The following is a 24,158-nucleotide window of genomic DNA, read 5'->3' on the forward strand; positions in this document are numbered from 1 at the left end:
AAACGATAACATGTAATTTTTTAGCCTTGAAATGTTCGTAGCAGTTTGGGGGACATACTTGAAGAATAATAGTGATGTTTTTATCACACTCAAATATTGATTCACTCAAAAATCAACGAAAGTACCACATTTTTCACGCAAAGCGCTTAACAAAAATAATGACTTACAATGCAAAGTAGTTTTTCACCATTAAATTATTCGTGAAAGCGTACTGGACGTTCTTGATGAGTAATAGTGACGTTTCCATGACACACTTAATTTATTTTACTCAAAAAGCTACAAAAATATTATAATTCTTATACAAAACAGTCGATAAAACAAAATTTAAAGCCATAACATGTAGTTGTATGGCCTTAAATTTTCCGTTACAATTGACTGGACCTGTTTTTGATAAAATGTTGATGTTTACATTACACTAATATTTTGTTTTATAAAAAAATGTACGAAAATATCACAAAAAAGCGAATAAGCCAAAATTTAAAATAATGATATGTAGTTTTTCAACTTTGAATTTATCGTAGTAGTTTAGTGGATTTATTTGAACGATCCTATTGAATTTTTTATTACACTCATATTTTATTTCACTCGGAATACTAGGAAAATACCACATTTTGCACACAAATTAGTCAACAAATAAAAATACATATAAGGCAATGCATTCTGGTATTTTGGCTTGATTTTTTTCATGAAATGATGAACGTTGAACAAGAATACCGCCTTCATGACACTTTTAATTCATTTTACCAAACAAGTTTTTAAAATACCATAATTTTCTTACAAAATAGTCAGTAAAACAAAATTTAAAGCAATGACATGTAGTTGTTAGTCTTAGAATTTTACGTTGGAATGTACTAGACATTGATGCTCACATCACATCCACGTTTTGTTTTACTAAAAAATCACGAATGTGCCATATTTTTCACACAGAATAGCCAAATTTCAAAACAAACACATGCAGATTTCTTTCACTGACTTTTTTGTACCAGTTTCAGGTTATCTACTACCTGAAAAAAATACAAGGCAAACCGAAAATTCACCAGGGATTTTTTTATTTGTTTTTATTTGAGTCGATTTGCGTCTCCTGAACATGCAGTAGCAATCACCAAAAAATAAACGGAAATCCCGTGAAAATGAAAAAAAAAAGTTACGAACTTAACTGGTTTCCAAAGTTAAGGTTAGGTTATGTGTCTTTATTAGAGAGATTTTCAGCCTTCTTTCATTCCTGTTTCTTGGGATTCCTTCATGTTTGCTCTCAGAGTCGCTCGTTGGATTTTTCCTCCTGCGTTTTGCCCAAACAAATTTTCGTGTTGTCGTAGAATTTCTCTTAGAGTTTCTCTCGGAATTTCTCTTGAAGGTTTTCCGCGATTTCTTCCGGTATTCCTCTTGGTACTTCTCCATAAGATTTTTCCGGGATTTATAAGGTTTTTACTGAAACTATTGCTGGGATTTCAACTGAGGCTCCTCCCGGATTTTAAAGGAGTTTTTCACGAGTTTTCTGAAGGAATTGCTTCTGGGATTTCTCCCGAAGTTTTAAGAAATTTCAATGATTTTTTTCTGGAGTTTCTCCCCGGATTTCTACAGAAGTTACATCCGGGATATTTTATACAGGTTCTTGCGAGAGTTTTTTTTTTAAGTTTCACCTGAGATTACTCTCGGAGTTTGTGCTCTAGAAGCTGAAATACAGAGCTCCAAACTTAAGCATTTTGTATGAAAATCGGTCAATACGTCCAGTACTGTACTTTTCTAGAAGTGTTTTTCGGAAAACTTCCTGCCTGAGATAACCAACAAAATTCAATGTTGTAAATAACCGGAGACATGTCAGAATGAATCCACGTGATTTTTGCGAGAAAATATGCAATGAGGAACGCGAGGAAAACTTCGGAAAAAATCCTGAGAAGAACTGGGAAATCTCGGAAAAAGCTCTGGTAGGAAATATTAAGAAACTTCATGAAAGAACTCTGAAAATCTCTAGAGAAATCCCGGGAGAAACTCCGGATGAAAACCAGCGAAGGAATTCAGGAGAAATATCGGAAAACTCTTTGGCAGAAATTCCAGAAGTAATTATTGGAAATCTCTAAAAATATCGAAAAAACCACGGAAGGAACTATTAATGGGAGCAAATAAAAGAAAAACACTTTGCATGGGAACTAGGATGGAAACTTGAGAGAACTGGAGAAAGCCAGAAAAAAACTTCGAAAATGCTCCAGATACCTGAAAAAATATGATGATATTCTAAATGAGTCCTTGCAGAAATTTATCAAGCAATCGCTAGAGGAAATTCTGATGAAAACCCAAAGGAATAATAGACGGAAACATTTCAAAAGTTTTCTAAAAGAATTCCTCGAGAAATAGAACCACCAAATAAATTCCGCATGAATCCTTGATGTTTTTGAAAATATCCCTGAAGGAATCTCTGGAATATTTTTGAAACATTTTCGAAAAGAACCCACGACAAATTGTATTGTTCCTGATTTAATAATTTTAAAACAAGTACTGGTGTCTCAGTTATAATTGCAATGTAAGGATTGGACAGTTTTAATTGTCTTGGGTGATCAATATTATTTTTTCATGTGAGCGAGAATCACATTTTCATTTTGGGGAAACTTTGATAGTGCTCTGACAAACATATTAAATCCCAAAAAATATTACAGATTGAAACGCAAAGAGTATCAGCATGATGGGAAAAGCTGTATGGAACATGTTAGGTTAATTTATTATATCACAACATGAAGAATTTCATAAAATTATAAATAACAAATTGAGTCAGTACTCCACCTGAGTGAAAATCTCAGTGCTTTTAGCTATCAAAAATAATTATCTGTGTAAAAATTTGTTTTTACGGTACATCAACATGTGACTATATGCTGCGCATAGTAAGTTCTCTTTATTTGAGTTGTTTTTGATGTTTTATAAGCAAATTTAGAAAACAACGAGTGTAATTGAAAGATCTCTATTGTTTATCAAACAAGTCTAGTACTTTTTTACAAATAATTTCATGGCAAAAAAAACTATAATGCATTGACTCCAATATTTATTTGATGACTACTTTGTGTGCAAAATGTGGTATTTTCCTAGTATTTTGAGTGATATAAAATATGAGTGTAATAAAAACATCCCTAAGGTTGTTCAAATAAATCCACTAAACTACTACGATGCATTCAAAGTTGAAAAACTACATATCATTGCTTTAAATTTTGGCTTATTCGTTTTTTTGTGATATTTTCGTACATTTTTTTATAAAACAAAATATTAGTGTAATGTAAACATCAACATTTTATCAAAAACAGGTCCAGTCAATTGTAACGGAAAATTTAAGGCCATACAACTACATGTTATGGCTTTAAATTTTGTTTTATCGACTGTTTTGTATAAGAATTATAATATTTTTGTAGCTTTTTGAGTAAAATAAATTAAGTGTGTCATGGAAACGTCACTATTACTCATCAAGAACGTCCAGTACGCTTTCACGAATAATTTAATGGTGAAAAACTACTTTGCATTGTAAGTCATTATTTTTGTTAAGCGCTTTGCGTGAAAAATGTGGTACTTTCGTTGATTTTTGAGTGAATCAAAATTTGAGTGTGATAAAAACATCACTATTATTCTTCAAGTATGTCCCCCAAACTGCTACGAACATTTCAAGGCTAAAAAATTACATGTTATCGTTTTAAATTTAGTTTTGTTGACTACCTTGTGTGAAAAGTATGGAATTTTCGTAGTTAAGCCGGGTAAAACAAAATAAGAGTGTAATTAGAACATTTTCATTGTTCATCAAAAATGTCGAGTACAATCCTACGAACAGTTTAAGACCAAAAAAACTATGTGTCATCGCTTTGAATTTTGATTTATTGCTTATTTTATGTGAAAAATAGGGTATTTTAGCAGTTTTTAAGTAAAGTAAATTATCAGTGTACTGAAAAATCACTTATTTTGCATAAACATGTTCACTCCAGCTGTACGCATGATTTAGAGTCGAAAAAACCGTATGTCATCGCTTTAAATTTTGTTTTATTGATCAATGTGCGCAAAAAATGGGCTCCCAAAAAAACTAGGAAGTGCCTTTTGCTTAATAACTTTGGGTAGACGCATCTATTTTATATTTTTTTAAATGGACGATGATCTTGAAACCTGTCCGGTTCCATCGCAAAAAAAAGTCTTGAAATCGGTTGAAAAACGGCCGAGAAATGCCTTGTCAAAGTTGGACTTCCGACGTTTTTTGGACCCTTGGTAGTTTAGGAGTTAATAGAGTAAATATCCTCGTGCCTGTCACATGACATACACATGCAAACTGGTCATGGAGCGATCACAAATGGCGTAGATTTTTCAAACGACTTTTAAATTCCTCCTGCTTATCCATGGTTTTCTTCAGGAGTTCTTCCAGTGTTTTTTCTCTCTTCCACCAACAGTTTCTTAGGACATCAGAGATTTCAACCAGATTTTTTTTTTTAGATTCCATTAGAACTTCTTTCTGAGTTTCCTAAAGAAGTTCCTTTCGGGATTCCTCCAGGAGTTCCCTCTTGGTTTCCTTCATGAATTCTTTCAGAAATTCACTCAGATATTCATTCCGAGACCTCTGCAGGAAACCCCCCCATGAGTTGCTTCTGAGAGTATTCCAGGAGTTCTTTTTCGGTTTTTGGTGACGTCGACTACGGTGGAGCTCCACGTTGGAGATCCAATTGTGAGGCCACCATGCACGAATTATATACCGCAGGCATTTACTGATGAAGTCCTGCAGCCGTTGAGTGTTCTTCACTGATACACACCAGGTTTCACTGGCGTATAGCAGCACAGGTTTCACGTTTGAGTTGAAAATTCGGTTTTTGGTGCGTCGACTAATCTGTTTGTTTTTCCATACATTTCTTAAACTCGCAAAAGCAGCCCTCGCCTTCTTGATCCGTGCACCTATGTCGTCGATCTTGGTGCCGCCATTGGCCGTCATTTGGCTACCAAGATATTGGAAGCTTTCAACATTCTCCACTGATTGCCCAGCTACCGTAAAGCTGGAAGGGTTGGCACAGCAATCCATATTTATCTCAGAGCTACGTCATTTATTTACGCTCCTTTGGCAAAGGTAGCTGATAAGCAGGCTTTATATTAGTGGGGACGTTACAACAAGAAGATGAAGAAAAACAAGAAGAAAAGGAACAAGATAAAAAGGAAGAAAAATTGGAAGAACAGGAAGATGGGGAGGAAGAAGAAGATGAAGAAGGAGAAGAAGACGAAGAAGAAGAAGAAGAAGAAGAAGAAGAAGAAGAAGAATAAATAGAAGAAGAACAAGAAGAAGAAGAAGAAGAAGAAGAAGAAGAAGAAGAAGAAGAAGAAGAAGAAGAAGAAGAAGAAGAAGAAGAAGAAGAAGAAGAAGAAGAAGAAGAAGAATAAGAAGAATAAGAAGAAGAATAAGAAGAATAAGAAGAATAAGAAGAAGAATAAGAAGAAGAATAAGAATAAGAAGAAGAATAAGAATAAGAGGGAGAGGTCTTTTGAAGCTCTCTCAAACAGGTATCGAACTAATCATTCCTATTCGGGCTGTTCGGGCTCATTTAGAAGTTAATCATCAATATTAACTTCTTTTCCCGATCAGGCTAGATAGCTGCGTAGTGTCGGTAGCGATTCTACCGTGACGTTACAACGTTTTGGAGCCTTTTCTGTCAGATTTTCCACATAACTTGTAAATTCGACCGTAAACCCTCAACGTTGTAACGTCACGCTACTAATTCCCATTTTAACATACTTTTCCATTGAAAACTAACTGTTAAACAGATTAAACTTATTGGAATTTTACAAGGAATCCGAATACGCAAAAATATTTGAAGCTCTACGGCCGGATTTTTGAGTTATAGTGGGAAATCTACAGAAAAGGCGTCAAAACGTTGTAACGTCACGGTAGAATTTGTCTAATATAATAAATATATCACTGAAATATTGAATCGGTCATGTTGAGGTTTAGATGCTTATTCTACCTGCCTCACTGAGTTCCACTCACCGTCGGAGCAAGACACCCAAAAATTCACAATACAATAGGGATACAACGATGGAGAAAAAAAAACGAAGAACGAATCTTCTTAAACAAATATTTGGACAACTTTTTCCCCAATTTCTGTTGTTTCTCCTTACCTTTCTCATTGCTGTTTGCGCCTTGCTGCAATGCTGCGCTGCCGAAGATGACTACTGTAGCTGTCTTCGAGATTCAAAGTACCCCTACTTCCACGTTGCTAGTTGTGTTTGTACAAACCAACCCAACTCGGCAGCAACCAGCCAGCCAGTCAGTGGTGGTAGCATAGGAGAGGTCCCAGGAAAACGAGCTCCGGGATCAAGCATTTCGTTGGCTGCTGCCACACCGTTCGTTGCGTTGCTGGTTGGGCTGCTCTTGCTCAGTATATTTGTAAATACTTTTATGCATGTTTCATGTTCGTTTTCCAAACACTGGCAGTCGTTAAATATTTGAGCTGAATTTCTGTCCCCAAGCTGACGACGACAACCACCACCGCCACGAGACGATTCCACTACCGGTTTACGTTGTGATTCCGTCGTCATCCTCGTCGACCGCGCGGCACACGGACACCCTGTTGGAGATTTGTTTTTCAATAAATTGCTATTGGGGATCCAAAAACAATACGGCGGAATGCAATGCGATAGTCAAATCAGCGAATATTGATTGTCGTTTGCGGGTAAACAGATTTGCTGGATTTGGTCGTGATGGGGAAGCGTGCTCACACTTGGTGTTCGTGCTGCCAGTGCGGTGCCTAGAGAGCCTTGCTGCTAAAGTAGGTATACCGATGCGCTTGCAAGGTGGTTTGATCATTCAATATCAACATCATTAGCTAAGAGCTCAGCTCACGCCGTCACCGTCGGTCGGTGGTTGGCGTGTCTGTTTGAATTTCATCGTACCAACCAACAACGTCTACCCCTGAGTTACGCAACGTGCTATTTTTGCTGCGTTGCAGATATTTTTAATGCCTAGATGCATTAGGACAGTGCATTGCTTCCTCAGTGTGTTATTGTGATTCTGTAATGTAGTCCTAGCTATAAGTTTTATCCTTTTATCTTCCTTATTCTTTTGGTCTTTCTCATTCCTTCTATTGTCTTTAATTTTTTGTTTTTTTTTTTTTTTAAATTATTTGCAATTTTTTTTAAGTTTTTTTTTGTTTTTTTTTCCTATTCTCTGATTTTCCACCTTTTTGTCTTCTCATGTTTTGAATAGCTAATGTTATTGTTGGATTAGTTCTCTGTTTAAGGTTTAGTATCTGATGCCCAACAGCTTCACTGAACCATATTTCAACGACATAAATATTGAAATGTCACAAACAACGCCAAATTTCCGAAGAATCCGACATCCTCTGTTGGCACTTTCAGCAACTAGCAAAGCACGTTTGTTCACGCGCATTCGTCGCAACCGGCAAGCAAAGCCGAAGAGGGTGACATCCACTTAAAATTAAAACGAAGCAAATATTTGAACAATAGCACGTCTCCATCGGATTGCTTTTTTTGGGTTCTCGTTGTCTCCTTTGGAATATCGTCATCGCCGGTTTTGTTTTCGTTTGTCTTATGTCTGTTCGTCAAGTTCCAGAAGCTAAAATGTTGATCGTTGTTTAAAGGTGGTTGATTAGTCGACTACAGCTGGGCGAATTGTTGTCATCAGATGTCTTACTGGTGTAATGGTTGATGATAAGGTAAGGTGTCAGTAAGAGGTTGCTTATAGTGTACTATGTGCATGACACTATTTTGGTTTAATCACTTGTTGAATCATGCAGATTTCTTAGCTATTGTAAAACACAATACCTAAAAATGTGTTACCTTATGTTTATTATTGTTGTAGAACTTTAGCTCTTCTCAGCGAAAAATATGGAATCTTTCACCTGGCGAGCTCGATAGAATCCCAGGATGGCCGACTTTCGCACTAACTCAAAATTTTGAAGGCACAGCTATCAAAAACTTAATAAACGTATCGACTGTTCTTGTATTTAGCTTACTTCAAGTGAGCAAGAACAACATAAAAATTACACTATCATTAGAAGATTTCTTCTTGGGATTTGTGCAGTTGAGATTCTGTTGCAATATTGTATGTACCGGGATTCCAAGATGTTTGTCCGTAACCCTCCAGGACGCACACCGTTGTAAAAAGTACAACACTATCAAAAAAAAAAAAACTCGTTCAATGTATGGGATAGTGAACGTATTTTGGCCCAGGCATGTATTTTGGCTCACTCTGGGTTTTTTATTACATATATTTATCATATAATTTTATATATCTATATATATAAAAATGAGTTTGAAGTTCGTTTGAGGCAACAAAGCTCACGAACGGGTGAACCGATCAGCATGACTCTGGCACGGTTGGATTGGTATTCATGGTAGCTGTGTTTATAATCAATAAAAGTTACGAAAATCAACTGAAAAAGTTAGAAAATTGCTATATTAGGGATTTTTCATGAGCTGGGAAGAAAATCAACACGATCAAAATAAAACCAATCTAGAGTGCGGTGCAGAAATGACCCCAACAGTTGTCAAACACTCACAGCTTGGCAAAACAAAGTTTGCCGGGGCAGCTAGTTTATCATATAATCTCTACAAAATCTTGGCAAATGATTATTGGAAGTTCCAAATAAAATCCCAGGGTGGGCCAAAATACATGCCCGGGCCAAAATATGTCCACTACCCTACAACGCGAGTACGGGGAAGTTTTAGGATAAGTCTCTCCGACCTCATTCGTTGGGTTCACTTATGTATTATCCTAATAAGTCTGCATTTGGATGTACTTTTAGTTGTGAAGATTAATGAACCGACAAACTATACTACAGGTTTCAAGAATCGTCGCATTTTGGATACTGATCAGGTCTTTCTTCAATTCCAAATCATTTAGAACTATATCTGCTTCGACTTCTCGGCCAGGTCGTGGTACTTAGTTATCAAGCCAGAAAAAGTTGATTGGACATTAAGGTTTATTACACATACTTCTAAAGCCTGTATCCGCAATAATCGGGACGCAGAAGTACGGCTGTAGCTCTGCAATGAATTGGTAAAATAGGCCAAAAAATTGGCTGAGCATTCTTTGGTGTATGTTTATTATTTGTGCCAAATTTCATAAAAATCGATGCATTACTTTTAACTGTGGATGAAAACAAACAGACGTGGTTTCAAGCATTTTGTACAATCATGACCAATTTTCAATAGATGGCTCTTTTACAGTACAGTTCAAAGTTCTGTGATGTTAATTATGAAATTTCGTTAGTAGTTATGAGGCACTTTCTTGCAAAATTTCATCAACTTTTATCAATTGGTTTGAAAACTAATGGTGTTGATAGGGTGAGTGTTTTTCATGTGCGATATTTGCCTATTCATAAACCTTTAAATTTCTCTGCCAATTTTCATGAAATTTTCACAGAAGATAGTTGATTATGTATGTGTTTATTATGCCTGCAAAATTTGATGATTAATATACACTGGAACCTCTTTTTACGCACATAGCTGGGACTGCATAAATTAAAAATGTGCATATATTAAAAAAATCATAAAAAGAGGGAAATTTATGCATAAATTAAGTTAGGGCTTTAATTACAGAATTTATTTCGCGAGAACAGGTCTTGCTCCTGGGCAGTTGAAGTGGGGCTAAGGGGGTTTCCAGAAAGTTCCCAGAGAGCCCAAAAAGGAGGTTCCAAGGGGCTTCAGGTGCGTTTTAAGGGGTTGTCTCGGGGGATTTGAAGAGCCTTTTAAGGGTGTTCTGTTAAGATTTTTTGGTGTTTTCATGGGATTACGGGAATTTCTGGGGTGTTTCAATAGTATTAAGTGGGTGCCAGGGGCGTTCCAAGGTGCTTTAGGGGTAATTTAAGGGATCTCAGGAGCCTTTAAAGGGCGTTGCAAGAAAATTGAGGGGCGTTTTAAGCTATTTCAGAGTCTGTCCTGAAATGCCTAAAAACCCTCAAACCCTCCGGGGACCCCATGTAACGCATCTGAGAGGCTTCGAAACCTCAGAGAACTCTTCCGTAACGCTTCCGTAACATCTCTGAATTCCCTGAAAATGCTCTGAAACGTCTTGAAATGCCTCCAAAATCCCCCTTAAACTCCCTCGGACCCCATGTAACGCACCTGAGAAGCAAAGAACACCCCGAAAACTCCTCCGTAACGCTTTCGTAACGCCTCTTAATTCCTCATAAAATGCTCTGAAACATCGTGAAACGCTTTAAAAACCCCCCTTAAGGCTTTTTACGGCATCATCAGCTTCGGCAGCCATATTGAATATGTGGCTCGAAATTTCAAAGCGATAATTCTCTGCCAACAAAGCGAATATTCGCATGAAAAAGAATCATCCTATATGCTCCCTCGCAGTGATTACGATGATACTTTTTCTGCTGCGTTGCTGAAGTTTTGACAGTATTTAATCACTTCAAAAACGCGAAGCAAACAATCATTGAAAAGCAAAAAGTCAATGATTCGTTTGAAAGCTTAGTGATGACACCTTAAACCCCCTCGAACCCCATGTAACGCACCTGAGAGGATTCGAACCCCACGAAAACTCTTCCGTAACTCTTCCGTAATGCCTCTTAATCCCACAGAAAATGCTCTGAAACGTCCTGAAATGCCTTCTAAATCCCCCTTAAGCCCCCTCAGCCCTTGTAACGCACCTGAGAATCCGAACCCCACGAAAACTCCACGTAATGCTTAAGTAACGCCTCTGCATCCCGCCGAAAATTCTCTGAAACGTTTTGGATTGCCTCCAAATCCCCCTTAAACCCCCTCGGACCCCATGTAACGCACCTAAGAAGCTCCGAATACCCCGAAAACTCCTCCGTAACGCTTCCGTAACGCCTCTAAATCACGCCGAAAATCATCTGAATTATCTTGAAATGCCTAAATCTTAAACCAAAATCCCAAAAAACGCCTTCGTAACGCCTCTGAAATCAGCCTAAAATGCTCTGAGACTTCCTGAGACTACTCTGAAACCCCCTTAAGACCCACTCAGACCTCATGTAACGCACATGAAACATTCGGAAACACCCAAAAACGAACCTGTAACCTTCCTTTGCTCTCCTCTGTAAACACCCCTTGGCCGCCGTTGCAATAGTCCCCGTCATTATTAAATATTATTATGCACAATATTGGTTCTCATTAGCTTTCCCTCTTTTTATGCAGGGCATAAAAAAGGTGCATAAATTAAAAGTGCATAAAAATAACATGCATAAAAAGAGGTTTTAGTTAGTACTTTCAGTAGTACAATCGAAACAATAAAGGGTGCTGACTAATTGCTGTCTGAGGGGCTAAAATCACGTTCGGTCCCAATATATGTTTCGGCTATAAAATTGTTGATAGCGCATCGATTATTTTTAAATTTTGTCTATGCAACAGATGTAGATTGAGAGGTCTATGTTCAAACTTTCAGCCATTTCCTTCGCCAAATTCAAAAGTTACAGCGCTGACAAGCATAACTAGGGGCTGTACAAAATTCAATGGCGCACATTCTACTTCATTGCTACAACAAAAAGCACTGCACCGATTCACATGAAATTTTGTAGGTGAAATGAACACATCCTAAGATGTCAAATTTGAACAATTTTAATGTGTCTATTGCAGAGTTACAGCTGTAATTCGGTGTCCCGTTTATTGCGGATACAGGCTTTATTACATCAATTCGTACAATTTGAAGCTGAAAAGAGTGCTCTAAGGATTAAAAAATCTACGAACCTCTTGGAAGGTGACCTTAATGGGCATCTTAGTATTCTAAAAACTTTTAATATAAACTCCATAGTTATGAACAACGAAGACTGGATAGAGAAAAAGTACAATTTTGACCATCTGTTTCAAGTTTTTGACCCTGATTGAAGTTCGTGGCGAAACGGTGGTCCAGAATTTCGACCGGGATCGATCATCTTTTATACAAACGGTTCAAAATTGAATAACAAAGTGGGAGCAGGAGTAACTGGTCCAGGGTTAGAATTGGCGATTCCCATGGGAAAGTATCCACCAGTATTCCAGGCAGAAATCCAAGCAATTTTGAAATGCTTTAATATATGTTTGCCAAGAAACTATTGGCATTCAAATATATGCATATTGACTGACAGCCAAGCAGCACTAAATGCTTTGAAGTCAGCGACATGTACATCAAAACATGTTTGGGAGTGCTATAAATCACTTCAAAAACTGTCCTGCCTTAATCAGGTCAACTTGTATTGGGTTCCTGGCCATTGTGGAATTGATGGAAATGAAAGAGCGGATGAGTTAGCAAGGCTAATCTCTTGATGACGATGGATCATCTCTTCAGTTCATAGGGTCCGAACCTTTATGTGGGCTATCTGCATGTGTTCTACGAATGGAGCTCAAAGTAAGTACAGTAGACGGTCGCACGGTGCAAACGCTTTAACTGCAATGCTTTTTAACTGCAAGTCCGCTAAGTGCAACAATTTTGTAGTTATCGCACCGCTATCCGCCAAAATGAAATGTCAACAGCGATGCGATGTTTTTCGCATGCACTTTTGTTGCAATATGCACATTGGTTGTTTTTCTTATGCACATTGGTTGCATTCTGCAGCAACTGACAGTTATGTGGCGTCTGTCAGTTGTTGCAGTTATCGAATTTCATTCGATAAGTGAAACGTAAACATGTTGCACTTATCGAACGTCAACTGTAAATTCGCGAAAGTGGCGGATAATTGGAAAAACACTCGTATAGCTAGGCAAGCAAGGCGATTCATCGTCCCAAATGTCTCTATGACTCGTAAAATACTGGATCGTTCCAAAAAAGATCTTAGCGTATATACTGGACTTATAACAGGTCATTGTCCGAGCCGATATCACTTGAAGCTTATGGGAAAACTTCAAGATGATATGTGTCGCTTTTGCGGTACAGATAAAGAAGACTCAGAACATCCACTGTGCTGTCCGGCACTTTTTACTATCAGACGTAAGTTCTTCGTCAAAGGGCTGATATAACCCTCTGACATTTGGAGAACAACACACAGTGCGGTTCATTCGAAATGTCAAACCGTGCTGAGTTAATGTTATTAATCAAACGATGGCGATCACTCACAATAGTGGTGCGTCATTCTGATATATATAGCTATAAAAAACTTATCAGACTCATATATCACAATAGATAAAAAAAAAGTGGTCGCAGTGATGGAAATACTCGACATGGAATAAAAAATGGTCCAGTAAACATCGGGTTGGTTGGCATGAATAAAAGGCTACAGTCAACTCTACACATGTTGATGTTCTACATCTCGATATCTCTCCCTATCTCGATGGTTTCGTCCACGGGGATGCTACGGTGATCTGATTTTGTTGCCGCTTATCATGCGCAACCAGAGCTCACTAATACCAACATTCATTCAATACAGCAGCGGGAGAAAATAAGGAAAAACGCACTTTGGCGAACAAAGTTCGCGAAAAGAGGTGTTGTGTGTCTTTTTACAAACAATTGCCACTGTCTGTAGGAACTTTACCTAAACATCGATACTCTGAAATTGAAAATTATCAATTAATGCCGTTTTTTCATGATCAACACTTTTATGAGATCTAATGTGATGTAAGCGTTTTGCACCGATATCCTTCGTAAAAAGGGAAACATTCAAATTTCACGACTGTGTTGGTTGATATTTTGGCTGGAGCATAAATTTATGCTCCACGTAAGGAGGCACAATCCAACCTGTCAAACTCCATAGTAAAAAAAATAGGTTGCCGTCCCCTTGGTTTCGTCGGTCCGTTAAATCTGCATACATTTTACCTATCTACATGTCGATATCTCTTTATCTCGATGCGATCTCATTCGTTTTTGTTCTAGATTTTCTCTCTACATGTCGATATGCCCGTTTGTACAGGTTGCTAGATCTCGTTTCTTAGGTGCAAAACATTCTGGGAAGGCGAAGTGACATCTGTTTGTTGACGGTTTTTCCTAGTTACGGACGATTTTTCAATATAGTGTGCATTACAAATTGGTTCTCGAAATTGGTATCTCGATGGCCCCTTCAATATCGAGATGTAGAGAGTGAACTGTATTCTCAAAGAAAGGCCGGGAGATCGTAGCAGGCTGTGCGCGCGAGTGGCTGCGTTTTCAAAAGTGTCACGCGTTTTGTTTGCTCCGCGTTGTTTTGAATATGGTCGGCCGAATTGAGAAATGGCTGATGGTGCCTTTTACCTCGGAAAGTACTTGCAAATTGATCTTTGGTGTTCAACAGATTTCGACTGTTGTGAGAGTTTGTCTTATTCTTATCGGCAACCCGGAATTAGTGTTTCTCCGAATTTTTCGAGTGATTTCCGTGTTCCAGAAGTATTCTTGATCTCTAGTAGCAACCACCCAGACAACCAGTCATCGTATAAGATGTTGCATAAGATGATACAGTGGAGGCCATATGCGTGCATGCATTTAGGCGCATGTAAAATGTACGCATATCGCCTCCACTTTAACATCTAATACAACATCTTATACGATGACTGGTTGACTGGGCAGTAACTTTTTTTCTAATTTAGGAGGAAGTAGTTGGATATTTTACCTACAATTTTTAGTCTCTCTGAGAAACCCTTCGCAAATTGCTACTACAGTCGAACTTCCATGAGTCGATGTTCCTTGACTCGATATCGACTCATGCTCCATGCTGAAAAATAATTTCTGGGTTACTATGATGATCCTCCCAAAAAGCATCCCAAAGGATTTTTGTTCCACTACTCGATATTTCCTTGAGTCGATGGTCCCTTCAATATCGACTCATGGAGGTTTTACTGTACTAAGTATCCCATCCCAACTGACTCCATCGAACGACCTTGGGTCCCATTCCAAAACCTATTCATTTGCGGCAGAGAACCGTTCGCGTGTTGACATATACTTTCAATATTGTTAGTCCCTGTCATCTCCGGGTAAACATCACTTTCCACAACCTACTCCGATCCATCAACCACCACAATATCACACAGAGGCCACCACCACACCAGCACCAACGACGACTACACCGAGAGTCAATTCATCAAAATTCAATTAATTCCCTTTCCCCAAATAATTACTTGACATTTTAGATTGTTTCATTATGGAATTAAATTTCATAGGGCAACTCCCTTCATTTCGAAGCACTGACTGCGAAGCAGATCCAGTTCATCATTTCGTCGTTGGTTGTCGTCTCGTCACTCGACGAGAGCTGTTTGCTCATATTAAATCCTCGTAAATCTCCCGTTCTCGGCTTGCTTTGCTTGCGTATTGTGGAAGGCGGAGAAGCACTACGGCGGGTCGAGTTTACTAACTCAATGTCAGAAATTTTCGTTGCCGAGGAGCTTACTTACCCCCTTCCCCCATACTTTCAGCACGGGTGCACGGAAGCCGACGACGATGGGTTCAGTCAAGTTTTCATTATTTATGATGATGAGGACGGTTAGGTACGATACGATATGATGTCGACTGATATGGCGACTGACTGGGTATGACAACCAACGACAATTTATTTGCACAGCATCCACAGCTGGACGGGCACGTATGCAATGGACTTACTATATACGATTGTTGATTGTTCTCGTAGGCGGTCGCAGAATGGTGACATTTAGAGGGGTCTTCATTGTTGCTCCATATGAGTGATATCCGCGTTAAGATTTATGATTAATATCAGCTATGCTGGAAGATGTATGTAGGCTGTTTTATTTATGTTATATTTTGGACGTCTTCGATTCCCTTTTGCGCCCAGAACGTCTCAGGTGCGTTACATGGGTTCTGAGGGGTTTCAGGCAGCTTTCGGTGGTATTTCACGAACTTTCAGAGGATTTTTAGCACAATTTCTGCGGTTCTACAGGTTTTCGGGGTCGCTTAGAGACGTTACAGGGTTTCCGACGGGATTTCAGAAGTTTGATGGAGGATTTCAGTGGATTTCGGAGGGGTTACAGCGTTTTAGAAGGATTCAGAGTTTCGCATGGTAGTCATGGCCAAAACGAAGGGCGCGTCAGCACCACCAGAACGCACCCCCGAGATGCTTCAGAAGATCGTGGAAACGCTGTTAACGCGCCACGGTAAAAGACCATGGGTTTTTGGCCAAACCGGCCAAAGCGAGATCGCTCCGGTCACGAAAGACGAACTCATCGCGATATCGAAATCACTTAAGTTGAACAAGGCTCCGGGTCCGGATAGTATCCCGAAAGTAGCCATCAAGACGGCAATCGAGACTAGCCCTGATATGTTCAGAATGGCTATGCAGATGTGCTTAGAGAGAGGCGAATTTCCGGAGAGGTGGAAAAGGCAAAGATTGATTCTACTGCCTAAAACCGGGAAGCCACCTGGCGACCCGTCGCCGTTGGCATGCAGACCTATCTGCCTTCTGGACACCGCCGGAAAAATGTTGGAACGGATCATTCTGTCGAGGCTGATGGTCTATACCGAGAAACCCGATTACTCTGGCCTCTCGGATAACCGACGGATCGATCGACGGGTCGTCACGCTGGCCGTAAAGAATGCGTTAAACAGCGTCAGCTAGGCCGCCATCGAGTGCACCTAGGAATCCCGGTTAGCTTATGCCGGATACTGGAGAGCTACTTCCACAATAGGGTGCTAATATATGACACCGATGAAGGCGAAAGGAGCTACAACATCACCGCGGGGATACCTCAGGGCTCCATCCGGGGTCCGGTACAATAATGGAACGCGGCATATGATGTCGTATTGAAGCTCAAACTTCCACCGGGTGTACAGCTGGTCGGCTTTGCCGATAATATTACCCTCGTGGTATACGGCGAGTCGACAGAGGTAGTGGAACTGACAGCAACGCACTCGTGCGCCACAAAACGGAGGTGGTGGTGGTAAACAACCGCAAGTCTGAACAACAGGTAGTGGTCACCACAGGCGGGTGCACGATCAACTCTAAGCGCTCACTGAAGCAATTGGAGGACATAATCGACGATAAGCTCACATTCTGAAGCCACGTGGAATAACTTGCAAAAGGGCCAAAGCACCCACAAGCTGATGTGCCTTAGGGTGGTCAGCGTCAGAGGGAATGGGATTCCTCCAGCAAGGGTAGATGGACACTAGGCTCATACCGAGCGTTTCTAAATGGACGAGAAGGCCCCATGGTGAGGTGATCTTTCACTTGACACAATCTCTGTCAGGCCATGGGTGCTTTGGGTGGTATTTGTACAGATTCGGACATACAGGCTTCCCCGCATACCCAGAATGCGCAGACTGCTACGAGACCGCGAAGCATGTGCGCTTTGGAAGTCCTGTCCACGCTTTGTGGAGCAAAGGTCGAGTATGCAGGAGATATGCGGTAAAGATATCAAATTCTGACAACATTGTTGAGACAGAGGATGTGTATCGCGGCGGACAAAAGGTTCGCGATCTTCCTAATTGTACTTGAAGTACCGAGAAAGTGGCGGGCCGACCAACAGCAAGTTGACGCTCTTCCCATGCGGGAGCTTGAGTCCAACGGGTAGTCAATATGTAGTACTAGCCAGGACCCAAGCTTTCAGGGAAAAGAGGACAACATAAGGCGGTAGCTGGTGGAAGCGCTAACCAATAGAAAGTACTGAGCCCCTCCCCCTTTCTCAAAGTCATCCCTAACGGGCGTTTCGCGAAGGTAAGGAAGAGAGAGAGAATAAGTTTTTAGTGGGTCGAAACCTACATAACCCGAGGAACCACCTCTTCGGTGTCTCTCATGTGCGTTACAGAGAGTCCGATGTGGTTTCATGGGGTTTCGAAGTCATTTCAGGAAGTTATGATTTCCAGCGGATTTCCGAGGCATATTAAGAGGGGGGCCGGGGTGCTGTGGTTTTGAGGGTTTTAAGCAGTTGATAGTTTTTGAAAATACATTTCAGATCATTGCTCTCAGTTGAGCCTCAGAGAAATTTCAGAGGCATTCTTAAGTGTTTCATAAACGTTTCAGGTGGTTGTAAAAGGAATTCACGACGTTTTAAACTGAATACGCTAGTAGGTCCGATGACCTTTACTCAGCTCTTAGATAACGTTACCTTTTTCCTAAATGGAGGTTCCCTGGTTCCAAAGTATGTAGAATCCTCTTCGTGGAGAATCTCCGCGTTGGAACAAATCCTGCTTCTCAGCTTAGTGCTCTATGGGCACTTCGACAGTAATTAACTGTAAAGCTTCCTTTACCATTTTTCATGTGTATATCGTATGACAAGCACGATCATACTCTATGACCAAGGAAGTCAAGAAAATTTCCATTACAATTAGTTCCTGGACCGATCAGGAATCCGCATGGTCTTGTTGAATACCCTCGAGTTTACCGCTTCGACTATCTGGGCCCCATGTGTAGAGTGCAGTGATTTTGTTTATTAATATTAGTAGGACTTTGAGTGAAAAAAACTTCAGAGTTTTTGAAAAACTATAGTGGTTTAATTGCGCCTAAATTTAATCATTCTGAGATGTTGATTGGTTCGTCCGTTCGTGGGTTATATAAAAGAAAAGAAGTATGTTCAAGGAAATTACTACACCTTTACTAAATTATAACCTCAAACTTCTCTTGAACTAGAACCTTACATAAAGACTGTTCTTTATGTAAGGTTGTAGTTAGGATAGCCAATTGGTGTCTTAAAAAGCATTTAAACTTCATCAATTTCACATTTTTTTATATGTATAATCCATTGTGTCAAAAATATCCAATCTCTGTAGATTGGATATTTTTGACACAATGGATTATATATGTATATAAAAAAAATGTGAAATTGATGAAGTTTAAATGCTTTTTAAGACACCAATTGGCTATCCTAACTACAACCACTAGTTTTGTTCAAATGCCGAGCGCGACTACTTATGATGCTGGATTAAAACTACCACCATTACTGCCATTCTTCCCCACGCTACTGCCGTATTGCGCTCTCTTCGGAGAGCATGTCGGAAAGTGGATTATTGTTATTTTTATTACATAAAATATAAATAAAATAACATTAGGTTCATATACCGCTTACATCCTGGCAGCCTACAGTAGCAGCTGAGCTGAGCTTTTATCCTTTCGAGCCATGGCCTTCGTCGCGTCGTCGGTACACAACCACCCCACCCAATCCTGACGGGATCCTTTCGTCGCGTCACCCTCCTCGGTTTGTACGGCAGATCCACGTCCACGAGGGCCACGAAGGGAGATGGAAGAAACATTTATATAAACAAAAAGTTGGTCCGAAAAAAATACACTCGCCTGGGAATATCTATTTACAAAGCACTTGAGTTGAAATGCCAAGTTTCATCAACAAACTAATATAGCAAGAAAGGAACCAGAAACGTTACTGTTCGCTCTCGAACCACCAACAGGAGGGGGATGGATGGATACAGTCGAAAGCGTCGAAACTGGTCCATGTAGCAGCTTCCTCCCAGGGATGACGACACACCGGACCATATTGGTTGGTATTAGTTGGAAATGGACGACTTCGTCCGCTTTTAGGACACAACACACCGATATCCAATCGATTGGAACATGAACCGATACAATGGAAAAACGTTTCTACCGTTGGACACGCTTTGAGGACGTCCGTCGTTACCGTCGTCGGTCAGGTTGAACCGATCTGCCCCAACGTTATTGGTTCTCTAGCCATCATCTTGTGGGCATATTGCGTGTCAAAGCTTCCAACTTAGAGAGACGAAACGACGAAAGTCAGTTTCAATTCTATTAGGTTATTCGATCCTCTTGCAGTATGTACCACCATCTCTAACACGACCGTATCGGTGTTTTCTATTGCAGGTGTTCGAGCTGGAGCGACGATTTAAGCAACAAAAGTACCTGTCAGCGCCCGAACGGGAACACCTAGCCAGTATAATAAGCCTCACACCCACCCAGGTAAGCTCTAGGAATGAAATGGGACGGGCATCGGCATCGCATTGGTAAAGAGTATCACAGGATAAATTCAGCGTGAAATCACAGACAAACAAACGTAAAACTTGCGAAATTGCCATCGACCAGGCTTTTAACGATCATTTTAAATCGTCCTAGTTGTGACTTCCACAACCAGAGGCGCGCGCATCGTTTTTCTTTGCGTTTGACGTTTCACACTAGCGCCTTCTGTTGACGATATTGTACAACGCAGTGTTTGGTGAAACATTTAGTGTATAGTAGGCGATGGATTTTGATGAAAATTGTTCTAGGTGTTACGTCTGTTTGTCTGTGGTGAAATCATACACATTATAAGGATTTTAGATTTGACGTAGAAATAAGTAAGTAAAATAATTATTGCAAATCTACACTAAGTCAGAATTTCCTTTATGAGCAGTTTTTTTACTGTGCTGGAAATATGGATGGAAGATTCTTCATTTCTAGAAGATACGACTGAGCGATCTCTGAAACACTGCAGTCAAGGCTTGTGCTGTTTTATTGTCTGCATGTACTTTGTTTTAGTTGCGTTCACCACCGCACCAGTCCGACTTTTTCTGTAATGCGTTCTAAAAATCGGGATCAAACGGTCTTTTACAACACAGTGAATCTATCATATAACCCTTTCAAGCTATGCAACTACTTAACTATGCGCATTATTATCTGCAGAGTAATCCAATTATTAATTTACGATTGGTATCCACGCTAAAAACGTGAGCCCTCTGCCACACAACTATTTCCAAAAAATAAAAAATAAATAATACTCTGTCATCTACAAGAAATTGTGCAGACTCTGTGGTGCCATAATATACCTTGGACAAACAATGGGCCTCTGTACGAATCTGCCCTGTCCTGCTCACTCACACAGAACATTTGAAAACAGCGCGCACAGTAAAAGTCAAAAAGTGTACGCTGTTTTCAAATTTTCTGTGGGAGTGAGCAGGACAGGGCAGATTCGTGCAAAGGCTGATTGAAATCATCTCACATTGACACGCAACCTGACGTAGTAGGCGCCATTCTAACCTAAAATTTTAAAAGGGGTGTAAGGCGTTCCAAAGTTTTTCAAGTGGCATCAGAGAGTTCCAGGTGAGTTAAAGAGTGATTTTCACAGGTTGAAGCCTTAGGCAGTTCAGGTGGTATCATAGGGGTTTCTGAGAGGTTTCTGGGGTGTCAATGGGTTTCAAGGGGCTTTCAAGGGAGGATTAATTTCAGAAGGGTTTTTAAGGCCTTTAGAAAGAGCTTGTGTGATGTTAAACCTTATTTGTATACGTACTACAGTGAGAGCCTACGATTGTAGATTTTTTTTGTATTAACGAGATTTTTAGCCCTAAGCTAGTTCATCTCGGGACCCACGCTCACATTTCGTGAGTTTGTCGGGAGTGGGATTTAATCCCAGGTCCTAGCCACGTGCTTCAACCACCACACCAGATCCGCTCCACGCGATTGTAGATCCGATGACCTATTGTCACATGAGTTCTTGGAAACCCTTAATCGATTCAATAAGATCCCCATGCTACCCCAACCCAGCATAAACACTTCCACAGATTAACTCTTCTTAAACGTCCTCTAACTTTCCCTGCTGCTTCTTTTTGTAAACCCAACTTAGGTAACATGTGAAGGCGACTGATATAGAATATTTCAATTTCCATACTAAGTACTGAAATCTTGTCAATAACACATTTAGTATGGAAATATTATACTTTCACAGACTTTCAGGCGATTTGTTATGATTTAGGCCGGAATGTATTTTATTTTCTTCTTTTGTCACAGTGCTCCTAGATAATAAATAATAGACGTATTTGAAGAATAAATATCCATATAATAAGGCAAGCTCAACTGTGCACTATGGTCCTCCGGAAAGTAGGGGGTTGGTGTCAGGCCCTACGAGCCAGCCGTAAAAAACCATTGTAACGGAAAATCAGCAACAGAATAATACGAACCGAGACCAACGGCAACGACCCCAGCGAACGAAAAGGACTTGCGATTGGAAACTCGGTACGTGGAACTGCCGAGGGGGGAGCACCCGCATACTCGCCGATCTACTGAAGGACCGCGGGTTCGGCATCGTAGCGCTGCAGGAGGTGTGTTGGACAGGATCCATGGTGCGAACGTTTAGAGGTAATCATACCATTTACCAGAGCTGCGGCAACACACGCGAGCTGGGAACAGCTTTCATCGTGATGGGTGATATGCAGAGGCGCGTGATCGGTTGGTGGCCGATCGACGAAAGAATGTGCAGGTTGAGGATCAAAGGCCGATTCTTCAACTTCAGCATAATAAACGTGCACAGCCCACACTCCGGAAGTACTGATGATGACAAGGACGCATTTTACGCGCAGCTCGAACGTGAGTACGATCGCTGCCCAAGCCACGACGTCAAGATCATCATAGGTGATTTGAACGCTCAGGTAGGCCAGGAGGAGGAATTCAGACCGACGATTGGTAAGTTCAGCGCCCACCAGCAGACGAACGAAAACGGCCTACGACTCATTGATTTCGCCGCCTCCAAAAATATGGCCATACGTAGCACCTTTTTCCAACACAGCCTCCCTTATCGTTACACCTGGAGATCACCACAGCAGACGGAATCTCAAATCGACCACGTTCTGATTGACGGACGGCACTTCTCCGACATTATCGACGTCAGGACCTATCGTGGCGCCAACATCGACTCCGACCACTATCTGGTGATGGTCAAACTGCGCCCAAAACTCTCCGTCATCAACAATGTACGGTACCGGCGACCGCCACGGTACAACCTAGAGCGACTGAAGCAACCGGATGTCGCCTCAGCATACGCGCAGAATCTCGAAGCCGCGTTGCCAGACGAGGGCGAGCTCGATGAGGCCCCTCTAGAGGACTGCTGGAGTACAGTGAAAGCAGCCATCAACGTCGCAGCCGAGAGCACCATCGGATACGTGGAACGGAATCGACGGAACGAATGGTTCGACGAAGAGTGCAGAACGGTTTTGGAGGAGAAGAATGCAGCGAGGGCGGTAATGATGCAGCAAGGGACTCGACAGAACGTGGAACGTTATAAACAGAAGCGGAAACAGCAGACCCGCCTCTTTCGGGAGAAAAAGCGCCGCCTGGAAGAAGCGGAGTGTGAAGAAATGGAACTGCTGTGCCGTTCCCAAGAAACACGGAAGTTCTATCAGAAGCTCAACGCATCCCGCAACGGCTTCGTGCCGCGAGCCGAAATCTGCAGGGATAAAGACGGAGGCCTCTTGACGGACGGACGTGAGGTGATCGAAAGGTGGAAGCAGCACTTCGATCAGCACCTGAACGGCGTGGAGAACGTAGGCGCGGGAGCCCACGGCAACGGAGGAAACGACGACGCCAGTGCAGCGGAGGACGGAAACGAACCAACTCCCACGCTGAGGGAAGTTAAGGATGCCATTCACCAGCTCAAAACCAACAAAGCAGCTGGTAAGGATGGTATCGCAGCTGAACTCATCAAGATGGGCCCAGAAAAGTTGGCCACCTGTTTGCATCGGCTGATAGTCAGGATCTGGGAAACCGAACAGCTACCGGAGGAGTGGAAGGAAGGGGTAATCTGCCCCATTCACAAGAAAGGCGACCATTTGGAATGTGAGAACTTCAGGGCGATCACTATTTTGAATGCTGCCTACAAAGTGCTATCCCAGATCATCTTCCGTCGCCTGTCACCTAAAACAAATGAGTTCGTGGGAAGTTATCAAGCCGGCTTCATCGACGGCCGGTCGACAACGGACCAGATCTTTACCGTACGGCAAATCCTCCAGAAATGCCGAGAATCCCAGGTCCCAACGCATCACCTGTTCATCGACTTCAAAGCGGCATACGACAGTATCGACCGCGCAGAGCTATGGAGAATCATGGACGAAAACGGCTTTCCTGGGAAGCTGACTAGACTGATTAAAGCAACGATGGACGGTGTGCAAAACTGCGTAAGGGTTTCGGGTGAACTATCCAGTTCATTTGAATCTCGCCGGGGACTGAGACAAGGTGATGGACTCTCATGCCTACTCTTCAACATCGCTCTGGAAGGTGTGATGCGACGAGCCGGGCTCAACAGCCGAGGAACGATTTTCACAAAATCCGGTCAATTTGTGTGCTTTGCGGACGACATGGACATTATTGCAAGAACATTTGGAACGGTGGCAGAGCTGTACACCCGCCTGAAACGCGAAGCAGCAAAGGTCGGTCTGGTGGTGAATGCCTCAAAAACGGCTCCACCCCACTACCCCGAACGCCATTACCCCGAACGCCACTATCCCGAAAGCCATTACCCCGAATAGGCCACTACCCCGAAAGCCACTACCCCGAATGGGTCATTACCCCGAAAGTCATTACCCCGAATAGGCCATTACCCCGAAAGCCACTACCCAAATGGGTCATTACCCCGAAAGC

At 41.4% G+C, this 24,158-nt stretch overlaps 1 protein-coding gene across 1 annotated transcript in view; it reads left to right on the forward strand.

Annotated features, from left to right (window-relative positions):
• The window catches only part of LOC109429947 (homeobox protein Nkx-2.4), a 241,495-nt gene that overhangs the window by 123,249 nt on the left and 94,088 nt on the right, over positions 1-24,158 (forward strand). Inside the window, exon 4 of the mRNA XM_029856898.2 lies at positions 19,641-19,736. Within this exon, the coding sequence (XP_029712758.1) occupies positions 19,641-19,736 (96 nt within the window). The remainder of the gene's footprint in view (positions 1-19,640; positions 19,737-24,158) is intronic.

The sequence above is a fragment of the Aedes albopictus genome, chromosome 1 (assembly GCF_035046485.1).
Source record: "Aedes albopictus strain Foshan chromosome 1, AalbF5, whole genome shotgun sequence".
Lineage (NCBI taxonomy): Eukaryota > Metazoa > Arthropoda > Insecta > Diptera > Culicidae > Aedes > Aedes albopictus.